Source organism: Lutjanus erythropterus, chromosome 15 (assembly GCF_056507025.1).
Source record: "Lutjanus erythropterus isolate fLutEry1 chromosome 15, fLutEry1.hap2, whole genome shotgun sequence".
NCBI lineage: Eukaryota > Metazoa > Chordata > Actinopteri > Lutjaniformes > Lutjanidae > Lutjanus > Lutjanus erythropterus.
In genome coordinates this window covers 33,103,151-33,125,921 of record NC_139331.1, presented here as the reverse complement: position 1 = coordinate 33,125,921, position 22,771 = coordinate 33,103,151, and the positions used below count along the sequence as shown (strand labels likewise).

The window sequence follows — 22,771 nt, the reverse complement described above, 5'->3', positions numbered from 1 at the left end:
ACACACACACACACACACACACACACACACACACACACACACACAAATATTGATTTATCATTTTGTAGACTTATTTTGTCCATCACCTGCTGCCTTTTGTTGGTTTTAAACTTGACAGGACATTCGCCAGCCTATACAACATCTATGCTGGACCGGGCTGCAGGACTTTACCGAAAGAGCTTCATTAACTGTGTCATGCTTCAAGCCTCGCGGGTTTATTCTGAACTCTGAAAACCTCCCAAACACATGGAATTGTTTACAGCACATTTTCAAGATCAACATTCTCACCACCTCTGGACAATTCAAGACGATCATCTCAAACCACTTCACCTTCCACCTTTGACTGAGTGTTGTCCTCTTTTAGGTTTCTTTTTTTTTTATCTGCATATTTCTCTGTTTCCCGACATTGCGGCAAATGAGGGAAACTTCAAAGACTTTTGAGGATTAAATAAAAGTTTGAATGAATCAGTGAATAAAAGTATTTTATTACTATATGCCCTGAAAACAGGAGGTGCTTTCTTGGGGAAATGATAGCTGCCTTTGTGTTCAGTGTCTGATGCAGTTTTGGGATGATGTTTATTATCATGACTCCACTGCTGGAATATAAAGATGTACATTGATTCAAGTCGTGTACTTAAAGCAACCACATGGAGTTGTTAACTTAATCCTGATGCCTCTATATGACCTACATAAGTTAACAAGACTCTCCCAGCCAAACCTACAGCAAGTAGTGTGTTTGCAAGTTAAAAAGAAGCAAGGAGAGATTTTTATTTGCATAATTTTATTTCTGACATTATATTTTGTGGTTATGGCGGAGAAAACACTGCTGCTTTAGTCCACAGTGGCCTCAAAACCAACAAAATATGAAACCACTCGTAGTAGCTTCAAGTAGAAATTTGAGGTACTTGTACTTTACTTAGTATTTCTACTCTGTGCTACTTCACTATATTTTGGAAGTCAACACTGTACTTTTTACTCCAATACATCTATTTGAAAACTTAAGTTACTTTGCACATTCAGGTTATTAATACAAATCTAAATAAAGTAATACATTCTGATATATTATGGATTAAACCACACAGCAGTATGAAAAGTAGTTGAAATTGGCTGCAACATAAGTGAAGCTTGCATATGAATACAGGGTGGGACTTTCACAGCACCCAAGACGGCCATGGGCGCTGTGGCCCCTCAGTTTGGCCCTAAGCCTCAGAAAATTATATGCCATGTGGCCACAGTGGTCTCGATGCCTTGCCCACACTGTCCCAGATGATGTTATTGTTCTCTCCTCTGCTTCTTTCTTGTCAATACAGTTTTTTAGACACCAGTGTCTTTTGTTGAGATTCTGATTGGGCAACATCAAGTGAAATGCTGCACACATAACCAGTGGTTTGAGCCTGGTATGCACCGCTGGAAAACCTCCAGGCTGTGTAAACACACAGCAAAGACAGAACGCTCAGGACGAGTGCGACAGAGGGAACGTGCTATTAATGGACAATAGTGTTGACGTGATATAAACTGTCTTTGATCATGAAGCCTCATGATATTCTACAGTTCTGTGGTTTACACTGCAGACTGGAGTCTCTGTTAACAGTTGACAAACAGCAAGATCTGTGTTATAAACACTCATCTTGTCTTCATTGTGCTGCTGGATGTGCTGCCTCTCACTATGGAAGCCCATTATTGCAAATGTGACCAAAAAAGATCCTGTCAGTCATTATAATGAGAAACCTTCCTGAAATAATGACTTAGTGTCTTAAAAGAAACTTTCTAATTATTTTAGTGACTATTTTGAAAAAGTTCATTATTTTGAGATACTTACTCATTAAATATTCCACACTATTTAGTATGATGTCATTGTATAGACTGACCTCTGACTGATTTCCAGTGTCCCTTGTACTTAGTGTCAAAAAAATAGGAAAAAAAAATGAAAATAAAGTTATCCTTAACTGTAAAGTCATAGTTTTATTTGGTGGCCTTGCTGCTCTGGCATTTGGCCTTTTGTACTCCTCAAAAAATTGACAACACCAACATGCCCTTGCCTCTGAAGTGTCAAATTCCAGGTCTGTATGAACACCTCAATAATTCAATAATCAACCAATATGAAGTGGACCATCCTCTCTAACTTTTACTTTTGACACACTAAGTATATTTTGATGTTAATATTTTTGTTAAGTTAAGTTAAGTTAATTAAGTTGATTTAAAGCTGGGGTAGGCAGTTTATACTGGGCAAAGGTTCCATAATAACCTTTAAACATAATGTACTTCAAGTGGTCTGAGAGGAAACTGGACTTCTGTTTCTCTTCGTGGCTTTGTTTTCAGAAAATCAATCCCATGAAAGGAGACTTTGTCCAACAACGGCTCGATAAGATAGCAGATTATCGAGTCTCATTCTCAATGTTTCAGGACAAACCTGGGAATGAGACTCAACAATCAACTATCTTTCTCAGAAATCACATACTGCACCTTTAAGTAAGATTTTGAATGCTTTTACTTATAACAGAGTATTTTTACACTGTGGTATTGTGGTAAGACCTGAGTACTTGACTCCCAGTATCTGCTGTGTTGAGCTGCTGCCTGTTCGCAGTGATGAGGTCAGGATCAAGATGCCAAAATAAACTGTATATTCACATAAATAAATCTGCTCCACACGAGCTGGCTGACTCAGTCACCAATAAAGGGAGCCATAAATCACATCTGACATTTATGGGTAAATTGTTTCTGTTGATATGAAATCCAAAACCCATGTCCTGGCCACAAAAGAAGAGGCGACTGCCGCTTACCAGTCTCAGAACTCACCAGTGTATATACGGTACTGTACTGACCTACAGCAGTTGTTGTTGCCGCACATGAGCACTTCCCTTCCTCCGCAGCAGATGGTGCAGTAGGACTGGTAGCCGTCGTCATCGTACTGGTAGGCACACTCCAGGAACGAGTTCTGCCGGAGGACAGAGCAGAGTCAGGAGGTGGCAGAGAGGGAGGGTGTCTTTGTTGTCCGACAAAATGAAAACTCAGACATCACCGACCTTCAGCCAGTGTTCAAGAGCAATGTTCTCATTGCTTTTAAAACAGAGTGAAAAGGAGAGTGTAAGGAGTCGAGGAAATGCAACTTCCACAGATATCTGTTGGTCTAATTTAGGGGTCTGCAACCTTTACTATCAAAAGAGCCATTTTTGGCCAAAGAAGGATGGATTTAGCATCCATAGTGAGCCTAGGAAGACTCAAGACTAGCCAATGACAAAATTAAAGGGAAGTAGAGGAAAAGAGGCTGTGATGCACATTTTAGTTGACGAAATATTCAAACTTATTTTTAAATTCGAGGTCTAGTCTACATGTTTTCATAAGTGCATAATGTAAGAATTACTTTAGGCCTTCAACAATGATAAATAAAAATTAAAATGCTTTTAAAAAAAACTCATTCACTGACAGTGGACCCATCCCCATGCCCCCTTGTTGCTGTTGTATATACTGTACAACAATTCAACAATTACAATTCTTCCTTTTATCATCTGAACTTTTGTTGGATTTTGTTGGATTCTATTTATTTTTCTAAAGAGCACCTATGTATTTTTCTAACCATTATTAATGTTGACTGTGTAGGCCAATGTTTCTGCTGAGCTGTTTATTTGTGTGTTCACAAAAACTCAAAACTTAATAAACATAAATGGAAAAAAACAAACATTTCCACTTGATTATCTGTCAGAGCCACAGGGAGTCACAGGGAGAGGGGCAAAAGAGCTCCAACTACAGACCTGCAGGCTGCAGACCCCTGATCTAATTTGATGTTTAAATAATTCATCAAGCTAAACTGTCAAATATTCTCTCATTCCAGCTTCTCAAATGTGGGGTTTTGAATCTTTTCTCTGTTTTACAACATTGTGAACCAAATATATTCTGGTTTTGGACTGTTGGTCACACAAATCAAGGAATCTGAAGACGTCACCTTGGGCTCTTGGAAGACAATAAACTTCATACTCTCCCTCTGACCTTTAGTGTAGTGATGTGATGTTTTGGAGACATCAGCCACAGACATGTTTGCGTTCTCTCTGATATAATGGGACTAAATAACACTGTGCTTGTGGTGCTCAAAGCACCAAAAAATATATTTGAATTACTTTCTTTCTGCAGTAGAATCTACCAGAACTACTTTCTTTCTACTTGACAGAAAGTAGTTCCTACATGAAAATGCTCACGACAAGATCTGTGGATTATCTTGAGTCATGATTTCTGGACAGAGACTTTGCTGTTAAATATTTCAGATGTATTTTTTTACCATCTAGTTCCATTGTATTCAACAGAAGGCACTCATCTCTATGGCAGATATCTCTGACATGCTGTAACTCACATCTAAACAATCTATAAGGATAAATAGGACTACAGGTAAGAGGGAAACGTGTATTTTTGATTTGGGGTTGATGTGTCCCTTTGAAAACATAAAACAGTGATCAAATGGTCATCAGCTGCAGCCTTAAGCCCTGCTCGCACAGGACTAGTATTACTAGGGAACCTCATGTGATTTAGAAATGACCCCCTGCACACATTTGCATGGGTTAAGCGAAGTCTATATTTTACTCAAATTTACTGTCATTATCCCGTGGATATGACAACAAGGCTCTGTGTAACATCAGGGTTTCTGATGTGGAGCGTCTGTTTTTCAGCAGCCACATTAATAATACAGTTTAGAGTTGTTTCCCCTTCATTCTGCATGTGTTACAGGCAAAAATATACATTTGCTTCTAACCTTCTCTGTCATCATTACTCACTTTAAATGCCTCACAGCACAGCTGTTGACTGAGTTTAAATTTTATACTTGTTTTTTTGTCTGACAACAAAAAACAGACGTAAAAAAAGACCCCAAATCACTGAGATATCAGTTTGCATGGGACTAATATTGTCACCTGAAAATTTACAGACATGGCAGATTTGCATATACCTGCAACGCTGCAATTATTACAAATTACTAGAGGTCTCCACGTAATACTAGTCCCATCTAAGAATAGAGCTTAATTTGTGTTTAGGACATGTACTTGCATTCAATCACATTCTGCCTGTGTGCATCAATAACTTTTCAGTAGTTTTTATTTTCAGTAGGGTGTGTATCTGTACTCAATGCCTTAAAGGTAGTCATTTGTATAGAAATAACCCTGAACCAAGTAATATCAAAACTTCTCCAGTCAAACAATACCTGCATTCATCCTTTTGCTATCCAGGTATAGACAAAAATAACTATTTGTATTTTATTTTTATTATTATCACTATTATTTACTATTTGTTTTGCACAGTTAATCACAGTCACAGTCAATCACTATACAAGCACTCTTTAATTTAATGGAGTGTGTTATTGACAAACTACTGCAGCAGCAGCTAGTAGCTACACTGTAAAAACAAAGAAGTTGCGCAGCCCGACTCAAATTCATAAGTTCTGAAAAAGTTTTACCAACTACTGATGTTTTGTTGAAATAATTTACTTTGTGTCTTTAGATAAACTTAAAGCTTTGAATTTTAGAGAGTTAAAATATTGCATTTAAAAAAGTATTATAAAAAGCTACATTAACCAGCTCTGACTGGGGGATCCCGAGGCGTTTCCAGGCCAGGGTGGAGATAGAATCCCTCCACCTGGTCCTCGGTCTGCCTCGTGGCCTCCTCCAGGCTGGACGTGCCTGGAACACCTCCCTAGGGAGGCGACCGGGCACGAACCACCTCAACTGGCTCCTTTCTATGTGAAGAAGCAGCAGCTCTACTAAGAGTTCCTCACGGATGACTGAACTTCTCACCCTGTCCCTACAGGAGATTCCAACCACTCTCCTGAGAAACATTCCAAATCAAAAACTCGTTCTTTTGGTCATGTCACACCCTTCGTGACCACAGGTGAGAGTGGGAATGAAGACTGACCAGTAGATCATGAGCTTTGCCTTCTGGCTCACTGTGCGGTAAAGCGAACGCTATACTGCTCCCGCTGCTCCAATTCTCCAGCCCATCTTACGCTCCATTGTCCCCTCACTCAAGAAGTGAAAGTAAATGTTAAAATTTTAATATTTTCAATTAAAACTATTCAATTTTTCAGGCTCTTTAAAAAAGAGAAATCAGGTTTGAGCGTGGTGTATTTGATGGAGATGCCACCAAAAAACATATATTGAATGAGGGACTTTGTTGGTTTTGGTATCACTGTAACGGTACTGGTGTCATAAATATTTAAATGATACCCCTAATTGTTATTGAGAAAATGTTTCCAATGTGGCAAAAATAATGAATGATATTTAACCCAGCTTGTTATGCATCACATCAGACTCCTCAAATGCAAATGAAATACTTCAGAATTTTGTATAATGACCTCATGAAATGATCATAACATCCTTAAACGATTACATAGTAAAAATATTAAATTATCTCTCAGCCCACAGTCGGTTTCTCTGGAAGGTTTCTTACTTTGCAACCCTGGCACATTGCTCCTACGAAGAGAGGATGCTCCAGAGAGACGTTGAGGCTTCCACAGGAGATGCAGATATCTGAACAAACACAGACAGAAAACACACACACATACTCACAATACTACATTTAACACTGTTTAACCTTTTGACTACATAAATGCAGGAATTTAAAGGTATGACAAATGAGATTTTTACTGCCTGTTGGCCCCAAACAACCACAATCTGCTTATGATCAATAACAAAGGCTGAATAATTACTTGGCCAGGTGCTGTGATTTATAACTTTAAAATGAACTCCCCGACTTATAATCTAATTTGGATGCCCAGGCAGGTGAATTATTGGTGTGGACTTCGCTGCATAAATGAATCTGCTACATGCCAAAAATGTAAACAAGAACAAGAGCTGGATTACAGAGATGTTTTGCCCTGAGCTACAGAAACACTTTACAGTGGAAAACTGCACAGCGAGTGAACCCCAAACTTAATTTACGATTTAAGCAATTAAATTTAGGTGCAGCCGATGTAAAATGCATGACAGATTTACCCTAATTGACTTTACTGACCTTGTGTCTGTACTAATGATTAGTGACATAACATTTTAAGATGCACCCAAAGTTGGCCCCTGTCTTGGCTGAGAATAGAACAAAATCGGCATGTACGGTACAGTAACAGCAGATAATCTCAAAAACAAAAAACATTTCATTAACAAACGATGATAACTTCAAAGGGATGATATTTTCTTTAAGGGACACTTCACTACAAAATCGAAATCTTATTTTTCCCCTGACCTGTAATATTATTTATCCACGTATAATGTTTGGGTTTGAGTTGCCAAGTTTTGGAAATATTGGCTGTGAAGATATCCACCTTCTCTCAGATATAATGGGATTAACTAACTAAAAGGCACAGGTCCAAGTTTCTACAGTAGAATCTACAGGAACTACTTTCTTTCTACATTGTTTCTACATGAAACTGCTCACAACAAGGTCTGTGAATTATCTTGAGTAACTGGGTCATGATTTTTGGAAAGAAACACTGGTGTTGAATTTTTTAAAGGTGTTTGTTTGGTGCTTTGTGCAACATAGGACTTGTGCCATTAGGTCAAATTTTATTGGAGAGAAGGCAGACATCTCTACGGCAGATATCTCCAAAAATTTAGATGGATAAATAACACTACAGGCAAGGGGAGAAATATGTATTTTTGATTTGGGGTAAACTGTCCCATTAAATAATGATGCAGGTCTTGTATTTAACGGTTTGTCACATTTCCAATCCATTTAAGAGGGATATTTTATTAAGTTTTGACAAATTGTGTTTGTTAATGCTGTTCAGCAGCAATTAAAGTGTTACTTGCTACGAGGAGCAGGTGACATAAATGAGCTTTTACTCAGCTCATTAACCAGAGTTAAGCAAAAACATTTCTGTAAGCCAAAGGCGTTTGTACGGTCCGCCCCCCAAAAATGACATAATTAATGCATCACATTTAAGAATGAGGCTTGAACAAAAGTGAAACTTTTACCTTCTATGTTCCTGGTCTTCTTTTTGATCTCAAATATGAGTCTCTCTGGAACAGAAAATACATAAACAACACATCAACACGCCATTTTGAGTTTGAACACATACAGGCAGTTTATAAAAAACACAGGAATTCAGATAAACTATGTGTAGTCAGTATTGTTGCTGTGTCATATGATGATATATATCATGTGACAATAGAAAAATGTCTATATGCCCTATTGTTTATTTTGTTGTGTTGCAAATCACACTATTTGAGGCTGTACTTTTCACCACTTGGATGACACTTTGGTTTCTTCTGCACGACACGGTGCAGACAGGAACTTTGCATGAAGACAACACAAACAAACATGGAGGAGAGTGAATGTGACGCAGAACTGGATCATTCTGAGCAGGAGAGGGACAAAACAAGGAGCATGTACCTAAAACAAGGGGCTACTTCTGCCACATGGACGTGTTTGGGCATGAAAAGTCTGACACACACCAGAAAACCATTCTGTATAAATTATGTCGCAGACCTGTTCCCACAACAGACTCAAACACCACAAACCTCTTTTACCACCGACACAAGAATCATATCAAACAAATATGAGAATATGAGAAGAATCAAATACAACCAAAAGACTCAAATCTTAATAAACTTTACAATTTTTTGGTTCTTATTTCAACATGTTCCTCTGATGGGGAGAACTCCCTCACTCCTCCACTTGTAGAAAACTTTTAAATAAACTTAAAGAGAAGTTGTAGGTTCATTTTGGAAAATAAGCAGCTGCAGCTGAAATTGTTCGTTTACCTCTGGTCCCTTCGTCGATCACCTCTCTGATCTTTGCTTTTTCAGCTGCGTTCTTGCGTGGTTTCTTGGCAGGCGGGGGCGTGTACGCCGCCTCAGGTTCCGCCCACATCTCTGGGTACACCTCCTTATATGGATTCTGCTCACCTGCGTAGATAAAGAATATCGTCTTTAGAGGTATTTTAACAACATTTGGGACATGCAGGCTCTAAAGCACTGAGAGGACGGAGACATAATTAACATCTGAACTGGTTTAGAGCAGTGGAGTCACTGGTAGAAGCTTGTGTGGTCTTTCAAACAAAACAGAACAAAGCTTTTCCTTCTTTACACAACTTCTATGGTCACGAACGAGTGCAACCCCTCAAACGTTCTCACAGAAAGATTTGTCAGAAAGCTTGCACTGTTATCCCCATTTGAGCAATTATCACATCTCCCCACTCTGCCTTTGATGACCACCAGTCATGTTTGGCCGTTCAGAACAGTTATAAACACTTTTGCTTTTAGATACTTTGAAGAACTCAGTTAGTTTCAAGAACACAACAGAGTTCATTTGTTTCGAAGCAAAAAACAAAAACGTCCAATCAGTAAATGTGCCCATCCGTCATACTGTTTGAGCTGTCGCCTCAAGGTGATCTAAAGGAAAATAAATCTTAAATACTGCTGGTTTTATTTTTACTTTAGATCACATCAACAGGCAGGCACTTTTGTTCAAAGTCACTTACAAAAAGTGCTTTTACTTGAACAGAATGTAACACCAATACAAATACACTTTTTTAAGAGTAGAATTCAAGTACTTTTCAAGAACTTTCACTTTCCTAAACCAAAAACTTCCACACTCTCAACTAAATTTTTATTATGAATGTAATTCCAAACAATAAAGTTAACATAATTCCTTTATGCCCACAACAATCAGCTGTTCATATTAACTTTGACTATATGTTCTGTCAGTCTCTAAACATTCAGCAGAGACTGAAGACAGTCTCCCAGCTTTCAAAGTCTTTATGGTGGCCCTTTATAATAACATGGTGAAGTCGTGAGCTTACACCTGTGGAGAACAAGAGATGAGCATCATTTCTGGTAAAGCGTGTTCTTGAAAAAACGTAAGGGGTGAAGATTTGTTAGCAGCAAGCAGAGGACTGATACGGACGTGAGGTGATCCTCGAGTGATGCCCTGCTGATTTTGTTTTTGTCTGCTTCTCTTCCCTTCAGGGACTATTGGGAATGTAAACCTTAACAAAAGGTTCACTGCTGGTATCATATGAGCTGTGTTACACTGCCTCCAGTGACCTGTCTGTTTTTTGTTATTTTGTATTCTATTAAAACAAAACTAGAACTAGTTTTTATTTATTTAAAAACACCAGATTACGTTGAAAATAAAACTTTTTCACACATAAACATTACAGTTATACTTAAGTATTTTCCAAACTTTCAAACTTTTGTTTTGATATCAGCAGGGGTGGAAATAACTAATTACAAATACTCAGGTTACTGTAATTAAGTAGTTTTTTAAGGTACTTGTACTTTAATGAGTAGATTTTCAAGTCTGTACTTTTACTTATACTCAAGTATTTATTAAACCATGTAATCTAACCATGTAATTTAATATGTTACTTGGTAATAACTGCCCACTACATGAAGAGGGTACTTGATGATTATCAAATAATCAACCATGACATCTGGGGGTAATTTCTAAGAAATTTAAAATATATTACTTGGTAATTACCACCTATTTACCATGAAATCGCTGGACCAAAGTAACTAAGACTCTGAGTTGTTTTTAAGATGAGTATTTTGTACTTTTACTTAAGTATTTTTCTGACACCAGTACTTGTAATTACTTGAAATACTTGAGTACAGATTTTCAGTACTCTTTCCACCACTGGATATCAGAATCACGGCAGAGGGGACTTTACTGAGCTGAGAGTTAAAATGAGCAGCATCATCTCACAAGAAACTCGCATCTACTGAGTCTCCAATGTAACCTGAAAGAAGAAACCTACAGTTCACACAACTGAACTGCAGTGATGGACAACCCCTCCCCATAAATTATACATTAATAACTGTGTGTTTACCCTCTGGAGGGTCCAGTGATTGTGGACCACTGGGTAGGAAGCCTGTCATGGCCCACTCAATCATCTGTCTGGTTTGGATCTCTACGCCGTCTGCATCATCGCTCGCATCACAGGAAGGAACTGGCCTCCCCGCCCGTACACTGGCCACCTACACACACACACAAACACACACACACACACACACACACTGTTAGTTTACAGTTCTGTTAAAATTTGTCAACAACATGGCTCAGGCACAGTAACACAAACAGTAAAAATATGTCAAATGAGATCAGATACGTGCAGCTTTTAGTGGACAAATCCTTCACTTTTACAGAATGAGTTATAAGCCAGTGTGGCTCTGGAAATGACCATGTGTTCTGCATTACTTAAAAGAAAAAAATGAAGTATTGCTGGACCAAAAAATAACCCATAAAAATGTGAAATTGAAACTAATGTACCCACATGTTACCACTCATAAATTGTGGGCAGAGCTAGATGAGAACAACACCTCCACAAATGCAAAATACCAGCCAGTTTCAATGCAAATCGGCAGATTTGGTTACATAAGAGAAGAATGAGTAACATATGACCTTTAGTCTTGTGCATTTATATTTTGGTCTTTTAGATGTTGGACTTCATCCAGAGAGAAATACAATGAGAGCAGCAACAGAGAAAATCAGTCATCATTAATGACACAAAGCCACAAACACTCCCTGACATTAAGAAGCAGAGTTCGAATGGTGGACCTGTTACCTGCAGAGCCTCAAAGATGGCTTTCCGGTACATGGACTGTTTGTTGTAGGTGGGCTGGTGGAAGGCAGATGAGAAAGAGCTGAGAGGCATCAGCTTCTCCACACAAACCTGCAAGACAAAGAAATCATAATGACTGTCATCAGGATAAAAGGAAATTCGTCAGAGTGCTGGGAAACTGCGCCCACTTGGGGCATCAAAAAAGTAAATCTTGGGTGCGTCAGTTACAGAGGCAAACTCGAACGGACGGCAAAGGAGACACCCGCACACCAGTGTGGGCTAGAAGGCCACAAAAAAGTCCAGAGGCTGAGATAAATCCAAAAATAGCCTATTTAATTAAGACATGAGGGTTCAAATAAAAGGTGCTTACAGTGCAAAAAATATAAGGTGAATAAAAACAGCAGCAAACATTTCTGTTCCTGACTGTCATCAAGATAAAGGAAAAAGAGGTGAACATTAACAAGTCCTTCAAATCCTTAAACGGCAGGTCGATTATTTTTGATTTTGAGTTTTTTATATAATTCTGTAGCTTCATAATTGTGTTCCTTATGTTCCTTGTGCATGTCAAAATGCTATTTTCCCATGTACTTGTTTTTAAAAAATTTTTGGGGGGCTTTTATGCCTTAAATTGATAGGACAGCTGAAGATATGACAGGAAATGGGGAGAGAGGGTGGGGAAGCAAAGAGCTGCAAGCGGGAGTGGAGCCCTCTGTCGCTGCAGAGGACTCATAGCCTCTGTACATGGGACGTGCCCCCCCCCCCAGCACTCCTAAAACTGTTTTCCGACTATGGGGCCAGTGGTCGATGCTATCGTCCATCACCGAGGGCTGACAGTCATCATTGTAACACTGTGATTTAAAGTCCTTTTCAGGTAGTTTGTCCTTTCAGACGTGCCCTAAGGCAGAAGTCTCGTTCCATTTCTGACGTGTAGGAGAGGGAAATAAAAGAAGCTGTTGCTGTAGATTGTTCCATCAATATCACATCTCCATGTCCTGCTCATTATTTTCTCATTTCCTCTTATTTTTTTATTGAACCTGCCCAGTTAGGTGAACCCACTGATGGCAGCGGTGTTTGTTTTCTGTGGACCGCCATTTGTGTGTCTTTCAATCATCCCACTGTTGTTTTCATAGCTTAGCTTCCTCAGTATAGCTTGCTGGCTAACTTTGTTTCAAGCTTAACATAACTAAGTTACTGCTTTTTGCTAACGGCTGGATAGGAGTTATCATTCATCATCATTCATCAAAACCCCTGAAAAGAAGGCGCCCTTTAATTTTGTGTGTGACAGTTTTTTTTGGAAAGATAGTTCATCATCTCGTCTTATTTATTTATTTTAATTATTAAATTCTAAATGTAAAGGAGTCGAAAGGAAAAGGTAAAAATAAGATAATCTTGGATAAAGTGAAAGTAAAAGATCATATCCAATTACTAAAGTTTCTGCTTCGAACAAATTAAGCGTTGAATTACACTGACAAACCTGCGGAGATGTGGATAGTAAAATTTTATTTGATAAGGTGATGATGCCTTAACTGGGATAGTATTTTAGTGTCTATAAAAACATGAAATCAGAATAATGGGGTGTTAAATACTTTCCTGCCTTAAGGCCAAATTACTTCCATGAAAAATGTAGCTATGACAACAACAGATGTTCTTTCCTTCCCTCTTAATCTTTGTGGAAGGACTTCTGAGGATCTGATGCGTCTCTGCTGAGGATTAAACACACATTAGACTGGAATTTGATCCATTTGTTTTAAAGGGGTTCTTCAATGAAACTACTCACCACAGAGAACTTGCCGTCTCCAAACCACATCACCCAGCGAGTTCCGTCTGCAGCTCGACTTCGGCCGCTCATCCACCAGGAAACGATCCGGCCGGGCCACCAGGAGAAACCTCGCAGCTTCCCAAACACCAGTGTACCGATTCCAAACCCCCTGCCATCCTGTGAGCACACGCAAAACAATATGGCAGTCACTGTAGAACAGACAGAGTCCAGGCCAATCCAAGTGTGGTAGTTTAATTTCTGCAACAAAACAGTGTTTTAAGTATTGCAAAGACTGTTTTAATTTGCAACTAATTAAAGACAAATTTTTTATACTGAATGTTAGTGTCCAAAAAGGAAAATAATTATTTCAGAGCTAAAAATGGAACTTTTACAAAAGTACAAAAACCTGACATTTCAGTCTGTTTTGCAACTTCCATCATCAAGGTCGTCAGACTGAGATATTCTGCTTTTACTTAGAGGAAGGTTTTCATTTTTGGCGTTCAGATTGTTGTTGAGATTTGGCTTTGGACCTCAACCAAACATCGCTTTAAGCACAATTTATTGGTTCAGTGTCCAAAAGGTTATTATTATTTGAGTTAGCAGAAAATGAGTAAAAGATGTTATTTCTATGAAGCCTCTGATGGTTCTATTTTTTATCTTGTGTGCTTTGATAATAACTCCTGTTCTGAGCTCCAATTACTACTTTAAGTGTACAAGATTTGCAGAATCTTTGGAGACTCTATTTATTTTCTCCACCAGTGCGCTCTACCACTCAGGGCTGCAACTAAGGATTATGTTGATGATTAACAGATTAATTGTTTAGACAAAAAAAACTGTAATTGTAATTTTATGTTCAACACAGTTTCCTAAAGCCCAAAGTGATGTCTTCAAATTGTGTCTTATGTCCAACCAAAAGTCCAAAACCAAAGGCTCTTCATTTACTGTCATTAATAACAAAGAAACACAGCAAATCATCACATTTAACAAGCTCCAACAAGCAAATGTTTGACATTTTAGCCTGAAAAACGACTGAACTGATTGGCCGATTATCAAGATAGCTGGCAACTAATTTTATTTTGACTGACTAATCAATGAATTGACCAATCACTGCAGCCCTGCAACTATTATTCCCTTAACAAAAACGGCCTTTTATTGTTTTATCAGCGGTTTTAAAAATCCAGTGTGTAAGATTTACAGGGATTTATTGACAGAATGCAGAAGAAAATACAATATTCAAGAAATATTATATTCATAAGTATGTTTTTATTGGTGTATAATCACCTGAAAATAAGAACAGTGTTTTCATTTCTGTGTTTTCATTAGCCAAGAACGCACTGGTTCTAGATACGGCCTTTCAGGTTCTCCTATATGGCTGGAAGGGGAGGGTGACTATGTGCAAGCTCTGCTAGATGCCACTAAATCCTACACTCTGGTCCTTTAAAGAATAAAGATGAATTTCAGAGGCCGAATCTTTAATAAAAGTCATTCTAATGACTCGTCAGTAATGAGTATATACCTGGTATTCTACCTCGCTGGGTGTGGCCTGTTCTCCCCTGGCAACCGGCTCCGGTGTCACGGCGACTGTCGGAGAGGCGGGGTCTGTGTGTTGTTGCGAAGGAGGGCTCGGGCTGGCTGGCTCCTCCTCTTTGTGAGAGTCACCCTCTGATAGGTCGTCCATCATGTTAATCTCTGCCTCTCTGTAGGCCCGTCGCTCTGCCTGTGGAGGAAGAACAGAGGAAAACGATAAGCAACCAGAGAACATTTGAAAGAATATTTTAACACGTCTATATCGTTTAGACTTGCTGCCTTTATATCTATTCCTGTAAAATGGCTGGAGTGGATCTGAAATCAGTTTGACTTCCTGTAAAGTTCAAACCTAGTTAACTACAGCACAAGACGATAAAAGGCTGCACGAGCAGCTCTACCATGGGACTAGCACTCAAGTTTAATAGCTAATAATTCCTCATGAATCAACTATGAGCTAATTGAAAATTCACTTTGATTCAAAGTGGTGAATATTTATGCAGTACTGAGGAAATTATTTCTCAAATAAACTTGCTGTGGGAACAGTCCTTTGGCTTTTTGACCTTATCTGTGCATAATTACAAGGCAAACAAATTTCCTTGTTATTCTACTAACCGCACCAGAACCAGAACTGCAGGATTCACCATTTATGGCTGATTTTTTTGGTCAGATTGTCCTTTGGGGAAAATGCCTCCACATACTCTCCATAGCCTCCTCCACGAGTGCTGACACGATTAGATAAGAGATTACTCATTCAGGTCTTACTGAGCAAAAATACAAAATATTTACAACAGTCTCTCAGATGGGAGGATTAAGCACTCCTCTACATTTTCACAATATTATAAATTGAATACTATAAATAACATTTTAGTTAGAGAAAAGGGAAAATGGAAAACAATTAATAATAAACAATAAAACTTTGGCAACTTTTGATGAACACAGACAATTTGAGAATGAAAAAACAGAAACCAACAGTCTATTAACCAGTAAAGAAAAATGATTATTACTATGGTTGCAGGGCCAAATCACCAATGACACCCAAACAAATAAAACCATAACTGTTATTGCATCTTCTACAATCAATCAATCAAGCAAACAAGCAATCAATCAAATACAAAACAACAAAAAATGTGAAAATGTAATAAACAAACAAACAAACGGCACAAAGCGGCACACAGTAATCTTGCTAACTAGTGTTAGCACTAGCCAGTAGGGGTGGGAATCTCTTGGTACCTCATGATTTGATTTGATTCTGATTCAGAGGGCTACAATTTAATGATAAAACAATTCTTTAAGCTTTTAAATCAGGGGGACTGGTTGGACTGCATCCGTCTGCAGCTGCTCACGCTCAGCCATCCTCCCTAAAACTAAAGAATGAATGTAGTTTAGAGGTAAACACGATGGGAACGCCCCTGTAGCTCAGTTGGTAGAGCATACGCCTGATATACTGAGGCTCTCAGTCCTCTGCAGTGGTCGCTGGTTCAATCTGACATTTTACATTTAGAGGTGGGAATCTTTTTATCTGATGTGACTCCGAATCTTTTTGTTGACTGAATGAACAGAAAAAGCGGGGACACTTTTCAGTCTCTTGCTGCAGTTTCCTTAAACTACAATATGAAAGCTAACTGGCAGTTAAATGGTCCACAAAGTGCTTTTACTCCAATTTTATATTGTAGTAACACATTTGTTGACTAGATGGGTTTGGACATACGATATAAGTGTGGTGCATGTTGTGTTTCAGAACAAAAAATGAGGAAAACAATGCTTAAAAGACAATAAATGGTAAGCACAGCAATTGGTGCTTTTCTCTGCCACACTGGCTATTCCATCCTGGGTGTAAATAGCATTGTTGGTTACTGACGCCTTGGTACTAACAGCATGTGCCAACATTTTAAAACATGATTACAATAAGTGGATGCTGTAGTACTGATTAGGTTGCCAACATGGTGCTGCATGTACAACATGAAGTCTGGTGTTTCCCTTGGTTTTGTGTCGTAGTAGCTAGTTTCATTTAATAAAAAAAACAGAATAACCTTGATATTATACTGGTTAGATGTTTTTCATCATACAGCACGGTTTCTCTCTGCCAAGCTGCTAGGCCTGGTGGCAAGTAACTTTTGACGGGGGCCGGCGGCCAAGTGTCTTCTTTGGCGGAGGCCCGCTGTGGGCCAGCGACAGACTGACAGCACTAAGGTCAGGCCCTGTTGTCTCTGTGATAACACAATCACTGTCGGAATCGTGGAATTGGGAATTTAAAAAAAGCCATAACACAGATTTCATGGAGAGATCTAAAGATATTACTACATAATTTGTTATAAATAAATCATTTATTCAACGCACATTTTAAAACATCAACAACTATAGTGGAGTTTGGAAAGAATCTGACAATGTGCAGTCTTGGAATGCTAAAATTCCCAGATGCTTGGGCGCGGGGGGTGGGGGGGGGGGTCACCTTTGGCCTGGTGGGCCACTGAGCTTACAATACACTGAGGAAAACCCTGAACCAGTACAACAAAATGTGTTGTACTGGTAATTAAATCAGTGCTGTCCAGGAAAATATTGATATTCTAGATATTAAGCCTTTATTTTTGAGAGATTAAGTCACTGTTTTTATAAAGTTTCTTATTTTCTCAGTTTTTCTGAGATATTAATTCAGTATTTCAAGATAGGGGAGACTGGGGGTATTTGCAACAACTTCTTTTTTTTTTATTTCCCTGATAACTCACAGACTACTTGAAATACAGCAGTGATCTCTTGCTATGAGAAACGCATATATGTGCGCTAATTAATAATCCAATTGATATATTTTCATCAATAAGGACTAGACTGTAACATTAAACTTCATTAACCACCTTGGTGACGGGAACTGAAACACTGAAAAAATAAGTCATATTAAGTCACTGTATCTGAAATAACTACTGCTGTAGTATCTAATAATGTAACTTACTCGTTTTCTGTTTTGTTTGTTTTGTATGTGATTTAAATTCTGGCATCGTCTGCATCCATAGCAAAAGTCCATCTATTTCTGCAGGAGACTAGGCTACTATTCTAATATTTTAATTATTTGAATTTGAAGTTATTTTACACTAAGAAATACAGAAAAATGAATGTTGTGCATCATTTAGTATAACGTCATTATGTCGACTCCAGTGTCCCTGGCAGGAGGAAGCTATATTTCAAATTAAATTAAAAGAAAGCTAAAGAGCGTGAACTTAACTCTTTTTAAGGGTGAACTTGACAACACTGTTTACAGCGTGCAATGACAATAAAGTTTAATCTAATTTAATCTAATCTACATAAACAATCAAACTGCATCATAACTGTCATTTTAAAAACAGGCCACTCTAAGGTGCAGGTGTGTGTGCGTGTGTTTTAATTAGATGTGATATAATGGCAACATCATCAAACCTACATGATGTTCTGTCCAACATTAGTAGAGAGGAAGAGTTAGAACAGACAAACTGTCAACACTACGTGGTCATTTCATCAACTATCATATCAACTACAGTCTTCCTTCACACTCTGACATGTTGTTATCGATCATTTCCGACTCTCTGGTTCCCGCTGAGGGCATCTTCCCCTCGCAAGCTGCTGTTCTATCATAACCTTTATCTTTTATACCCGGTGGGTCTACGGGCAAAAGCTGTCCTTCAAGGAGTTCCCATAATTGATGTTTCATGTGGGTCTTTTCGAGCTGATGTGGTGGCTGCTCTAGATCAAGGCCTTAGTGCCCCGGGCCGTAGGAACAATCCTTTAATTGTTCCTCTAAACAGGAAGTGAGTGGGGAGAAAGGGTGCGGTGGGGAGGCAGTTCAACGGGTTCAGCTCAGGAAGGAGAGAGAGAGAGAGAGATAGAGAGAGAGAGAGAAGACAAAGAGAGGGAGAGAGAGTAAATAGGATTATATTATAAAATGGAGGAATACAACACTGACAGAAAGAAAGCGGAGCATGCTTAGTGGAAGACAGAGAGGAGATACAGTACAGAGAGTTTACAAGTTAAAGTCAAATCTGCTTCTATACTTCATTACTTTCACTAAAGGAAAAGTAATATCAGTCTTGCATTTTATAGCTGCAAGTAACAATTATTTTCATCATCAATTAATCTATTTTCGCGATTAATCAATTAGTTGTCATCTAAAAAATGTCAGGAAATGGTGAAACATATCAGTCAGGGTGTCCAAGAAGACATCCTCAAATGTCTTGTTTTGTCCAAAACGCAATTATATTCAGTTTGATTTCATAGAAAAGTAAATAAATCAGAAAATATTCACATTTAAGAAGCTGAAGTTTGGACAATTTTGACTTTTTTCCTTAAAAATTATTGAAACTAATTAATTGATTATCTAAGTAGTTTTTTTTTAATTTTATATAGGAGTATTATCAACAAAATGCACTTGAAGGAATAGTTAGACTTATTTGCCCTCTGGTATAAATTATATGAGAGGATCAATACCACTCACATATCTATATGTCAGGTATAAAGCTCAATCCAACAGCCACTTAGCTTAGTTTAGCATAAAGAACGGATAATAGGAGGAAACAGCTCGCCTGCATCTGTCGCCACTGAAACCCACTTATTTTTTCATCTATTTTATTTTTATTTTACCATAAATATTTCCACTGAGATCTAGAATCTCTTTTTCAAAGGAGCCCTGACTAAGACAGCAGGAAATAAAGTTTGACTTCACATAAAAGAAACCTGCAAACCTGCAAAACAAACAGCAGATTACATCAAACAATGAATTAGCCATATTCAGTAACATGACGTGTACTTTGGGTGGTCAAATAATTCTTTATCCTGGTTTTATAGTCGTCCAGGTTTATAAAATCATCTAGTTTTAGGAGACTCTGTAGCCTGAAGTTATATCTTGTTCGTTCTACAAGAACAGAAGTGTAAAACAATCCAACAGTTGTGATTTTGCTAAGCGGACTGTTTATTGGCCTGGGGCAGAGATTTCAAACATAACCCTGAAAGAAACCGCAACCTGATGTTTTTATACTTCTGTTTTTGTACAAATTAAACAAACAAGACATAGCATGTTTGACATGAGCTTTAGGAGTGCTGGTAGGTAGATTCTGACACCTTTGGACAGGGTCAGATTAGCTGTTTCCACTTGTTTCAAGTCTTTAAGGTAAGCCAAGATAAACGGTTGCTGCCTGTAGCTTCATATTTAACAGACAGACATGAAAGTGATATCGATCTTCTCATCTAACACTCAGTAAGAATGTGAACAAGTGTATTTCCCAAACTGTTAAAATCCTTAAAAGGATTAAAGTATCAAAAGTAAAAGTACTAATACGTTACTGTGTATAAAGAATTTTAATGTTTTAGCTGGTTGAGGTGGAGCTTTTTTTTTAGCTAGTTAATATATTGTTGGGTTGTTTAATCTGCATCATGCAGCATATTTCAGAAGACGATCGTGTTTTATTCATGCAAAATTGTGACCTTTAAAGTAATTAGTTCCCATAGCTGTAACATAACTGTAGTGGAGTAAAAGAATATAATTTCCCTCTGAAATGTAGTGAAGTAGAACTATAAATGCTAAGTGCAAGTGCTTCTAAATTATGCATATGTACAGCATAGGGCTGCACAATTAATATAATCAATTACAATGAAGTACTGTGGTGCTGCAGAGAAGAGCTGACCCACAAATCCAGTTCTTTTTTTTGGTACTGACCCCAAACAAATATTACATCATCATGTTTTTACTAGTTGTTTTCATTTAATATAAAAATTGTGATGCAAAAATTATCTTAACCTCTTACGATCGCAACGTCTGTCAAAATCAGGGCTGCAACTTCAGATTATTTTCATCGTCAATTAATCTATTTTCTCGATTAATCAATTAGTTGTTTGGTTTATAAAATGTTGATCACTGTTTCCCAAAGCCCAAAATAACAACTTCAAATGTCTGGTTTGCCCACAATCCAAAGATATTAAGTTTACTGTCATAAAAGATTAAAGAAACCAGAAAATACTACCACTATTATACTATAATACTACTACAGTACTAGATTGACCTCTGATTGCAGTTATAGCCTCCATTTTCAAACAAACAGCCCAAACCAAACAAACAAACAAAAAGTTAATCACAGCTAAAAGTAACAGCGCTGTCGATACTGTTTAACTGACAAGTGACATCTGGGGAGTCCAGTGTAGAAACACTGCAGCGGTGAGCGCTCCGCTTCAAAAGAGATAAAATTAAAAATAATCATGACCTCACTGGTTACTAAACTGCAAGTATCTCACTGGCCCAGATGTAAAGTCCCACGACTCCTCCAGAGCATTTCCATGACCTAAAAACATTCTTCCGTTTTGGTTTTTAACACTGGAGCGAACAGTTTGGTTTCCACTTTAGCCGAGCTGAAACCCACCATCTAATGTAATGAATGTGTGAAACAATTTGGTGGGAACACGCTCAGAATGCGAAATTCCTCCAGAAAGAAGGAAACACACATGGGAAGAAGTGGGAGGGAATGACGGCATAAATTCAAGTGGAGGAGACAGTAAAAGTGAGAGTGTCGGGTCATGACAGCTCTCTCCCTGTTTGACCCCGAGGCCACAAGGTCACTCCTCACCGCTCCTGTTGACCTTTGACCTCATAAAATCCTAATCAGCCTGTTACACGGATCGTAGACAGACCACACACACAAACACACTGACACAACACACAAGCACACATACGTGCACTGTAAGGCAAACTCCATATGTCGTCACTAGTTTCTAAAACATCTGGAATGCTTGAGCAAAAAGTCATACGACTGAAGCGTCAGTATTTGTGAGCAGGTCTTGATTATGTACCGCACAAGAGACAAAATGAAGTATACTCAAAACAGACATTATGCATGCAGACTAAATATGGTTGATTTCTGAGGGTCCTGTCAATGGACACGAAGCAATGCACAAAGGAAATGAAGGAGCTGCTCACAGCTGCAACAAATTTAAATTAATTGTGGGTGGTGGTGAGCGGCTTGACAAACATCTTGGGAGAAAAAGTATTAAATCCTAAAGACGACATTTGCTGTGCATTTGTTTAGCTTAAAGGATCAGAGTGATTTAGTGGCATATAGCAGTGAGGTTTTAGATTGCAGCTAATTGAGGATCGGTCACCTCACTCTCCTCTTCCCAGTGTGTAGAAGAAACTGTGAAAGGCCAAATAGAGAGGCACGTAGTATATACTGTATAGAATCAGTGTACAGTTTATATGGATTTGGTACATGCTGAAAATCTTTGTTTCTATTTTATTTATATTAGTTTAAAATTTTTAAGCTGTATACATTTCACGTTTTTTAACTTTTCGATGCTGCAAATATTTGATTAACATTTATTTTAGAGCTAATTCAAATTTTAACTTTCAGTGCAATCAGCCCTGCTGTCACTTTGTACTAAAAATGTATAATTTGGTCCATTTCTCTCATTGTCATTAACCACTGAAATAGCGGTGGATTGTGTTTTGTGCTGCTTCATTGCGTTGTATGTTTTCCAGATAATTATATTAATTATTACCATCTTACCATCACCAATTCATATAGTTTTTTTTCTTTTATTTCTTGTTTGCGTTTTTGTTGACCTTGAGTATAAGCTGCTGCATACAATTTCTTTGCAGAGATTAATAAAGTTTCATTATTGTAAACTCAATTGCAATTGATCACAATCTGCTAAATTCTCATTTCTGCATTTCAGTGATGTATCAGTAAAAATTTCCCTACATCAACGAACATGTTTCCTGCAGCAACAACTCTACACTTTGTTGTAGCTGTCGTGAGGGAAACTTGATCATTTCTGTCAGCATCTGGACCGGATCAGCTCATTAGAAGACTTGGACCTGACTCTTGTTGCTGCGAGATATCAGCCAAAATCCTGCTTACTGGATGAAACTGTGTTTGTTGCCTGGCAACATTTGGTGATTGAACACCCCATCAGGAAGCTTTGCTGCTTTCAGGGATGCAGATGAC

General features: G+C 38.2%; 1 protein-coding gene across 1 annotated transcript in view; it reads right to left on the bottom strand.

The window, feature by feature from the left end:
- LOC146314724 (DNA (cytosine-5)-methyltransferase 3A-like) overlaps positions 1-22,771 on the bottom strand; it is an 82,473-nt gene that overhangs the window by 8,706 nt on the left and 50,996 nt on the right. Inside the window, exons 7-14 of the mRNA XM_084738023.1 lie at positions 14,809-15,009; positions 13,311-13,469; positions 11,537-11,644; positions 10,802-10,949; positions 8,733-8,876; positions 7,944-7,988; positions 6,424-6,503; positions 2,823-2,935 (exon numbers count right to left, since the gene is read on the bottom strand). Of these exons, the coding sequence (XP_084594149.1) occupies positions 2,823-2,935; positions 6,424-6,503; positions 7,944-7,988; positions 8,733-8,876; positions 10,802-10,949; positions 11,537-11,644; positions 13,311-13,469; positions 14,809-15,009 (998 nt within the window). The remainder of the gene's footprint in view (positions 1-2,822; positions 2,936-6,423; positions 6,504-7,943; positions 7,989-8,732; positions 8,877-10,801; positions 10,950-11,536; positions 11,645-13,310; positions 13,470-14,808; positions 15,010-22,771) is intronic.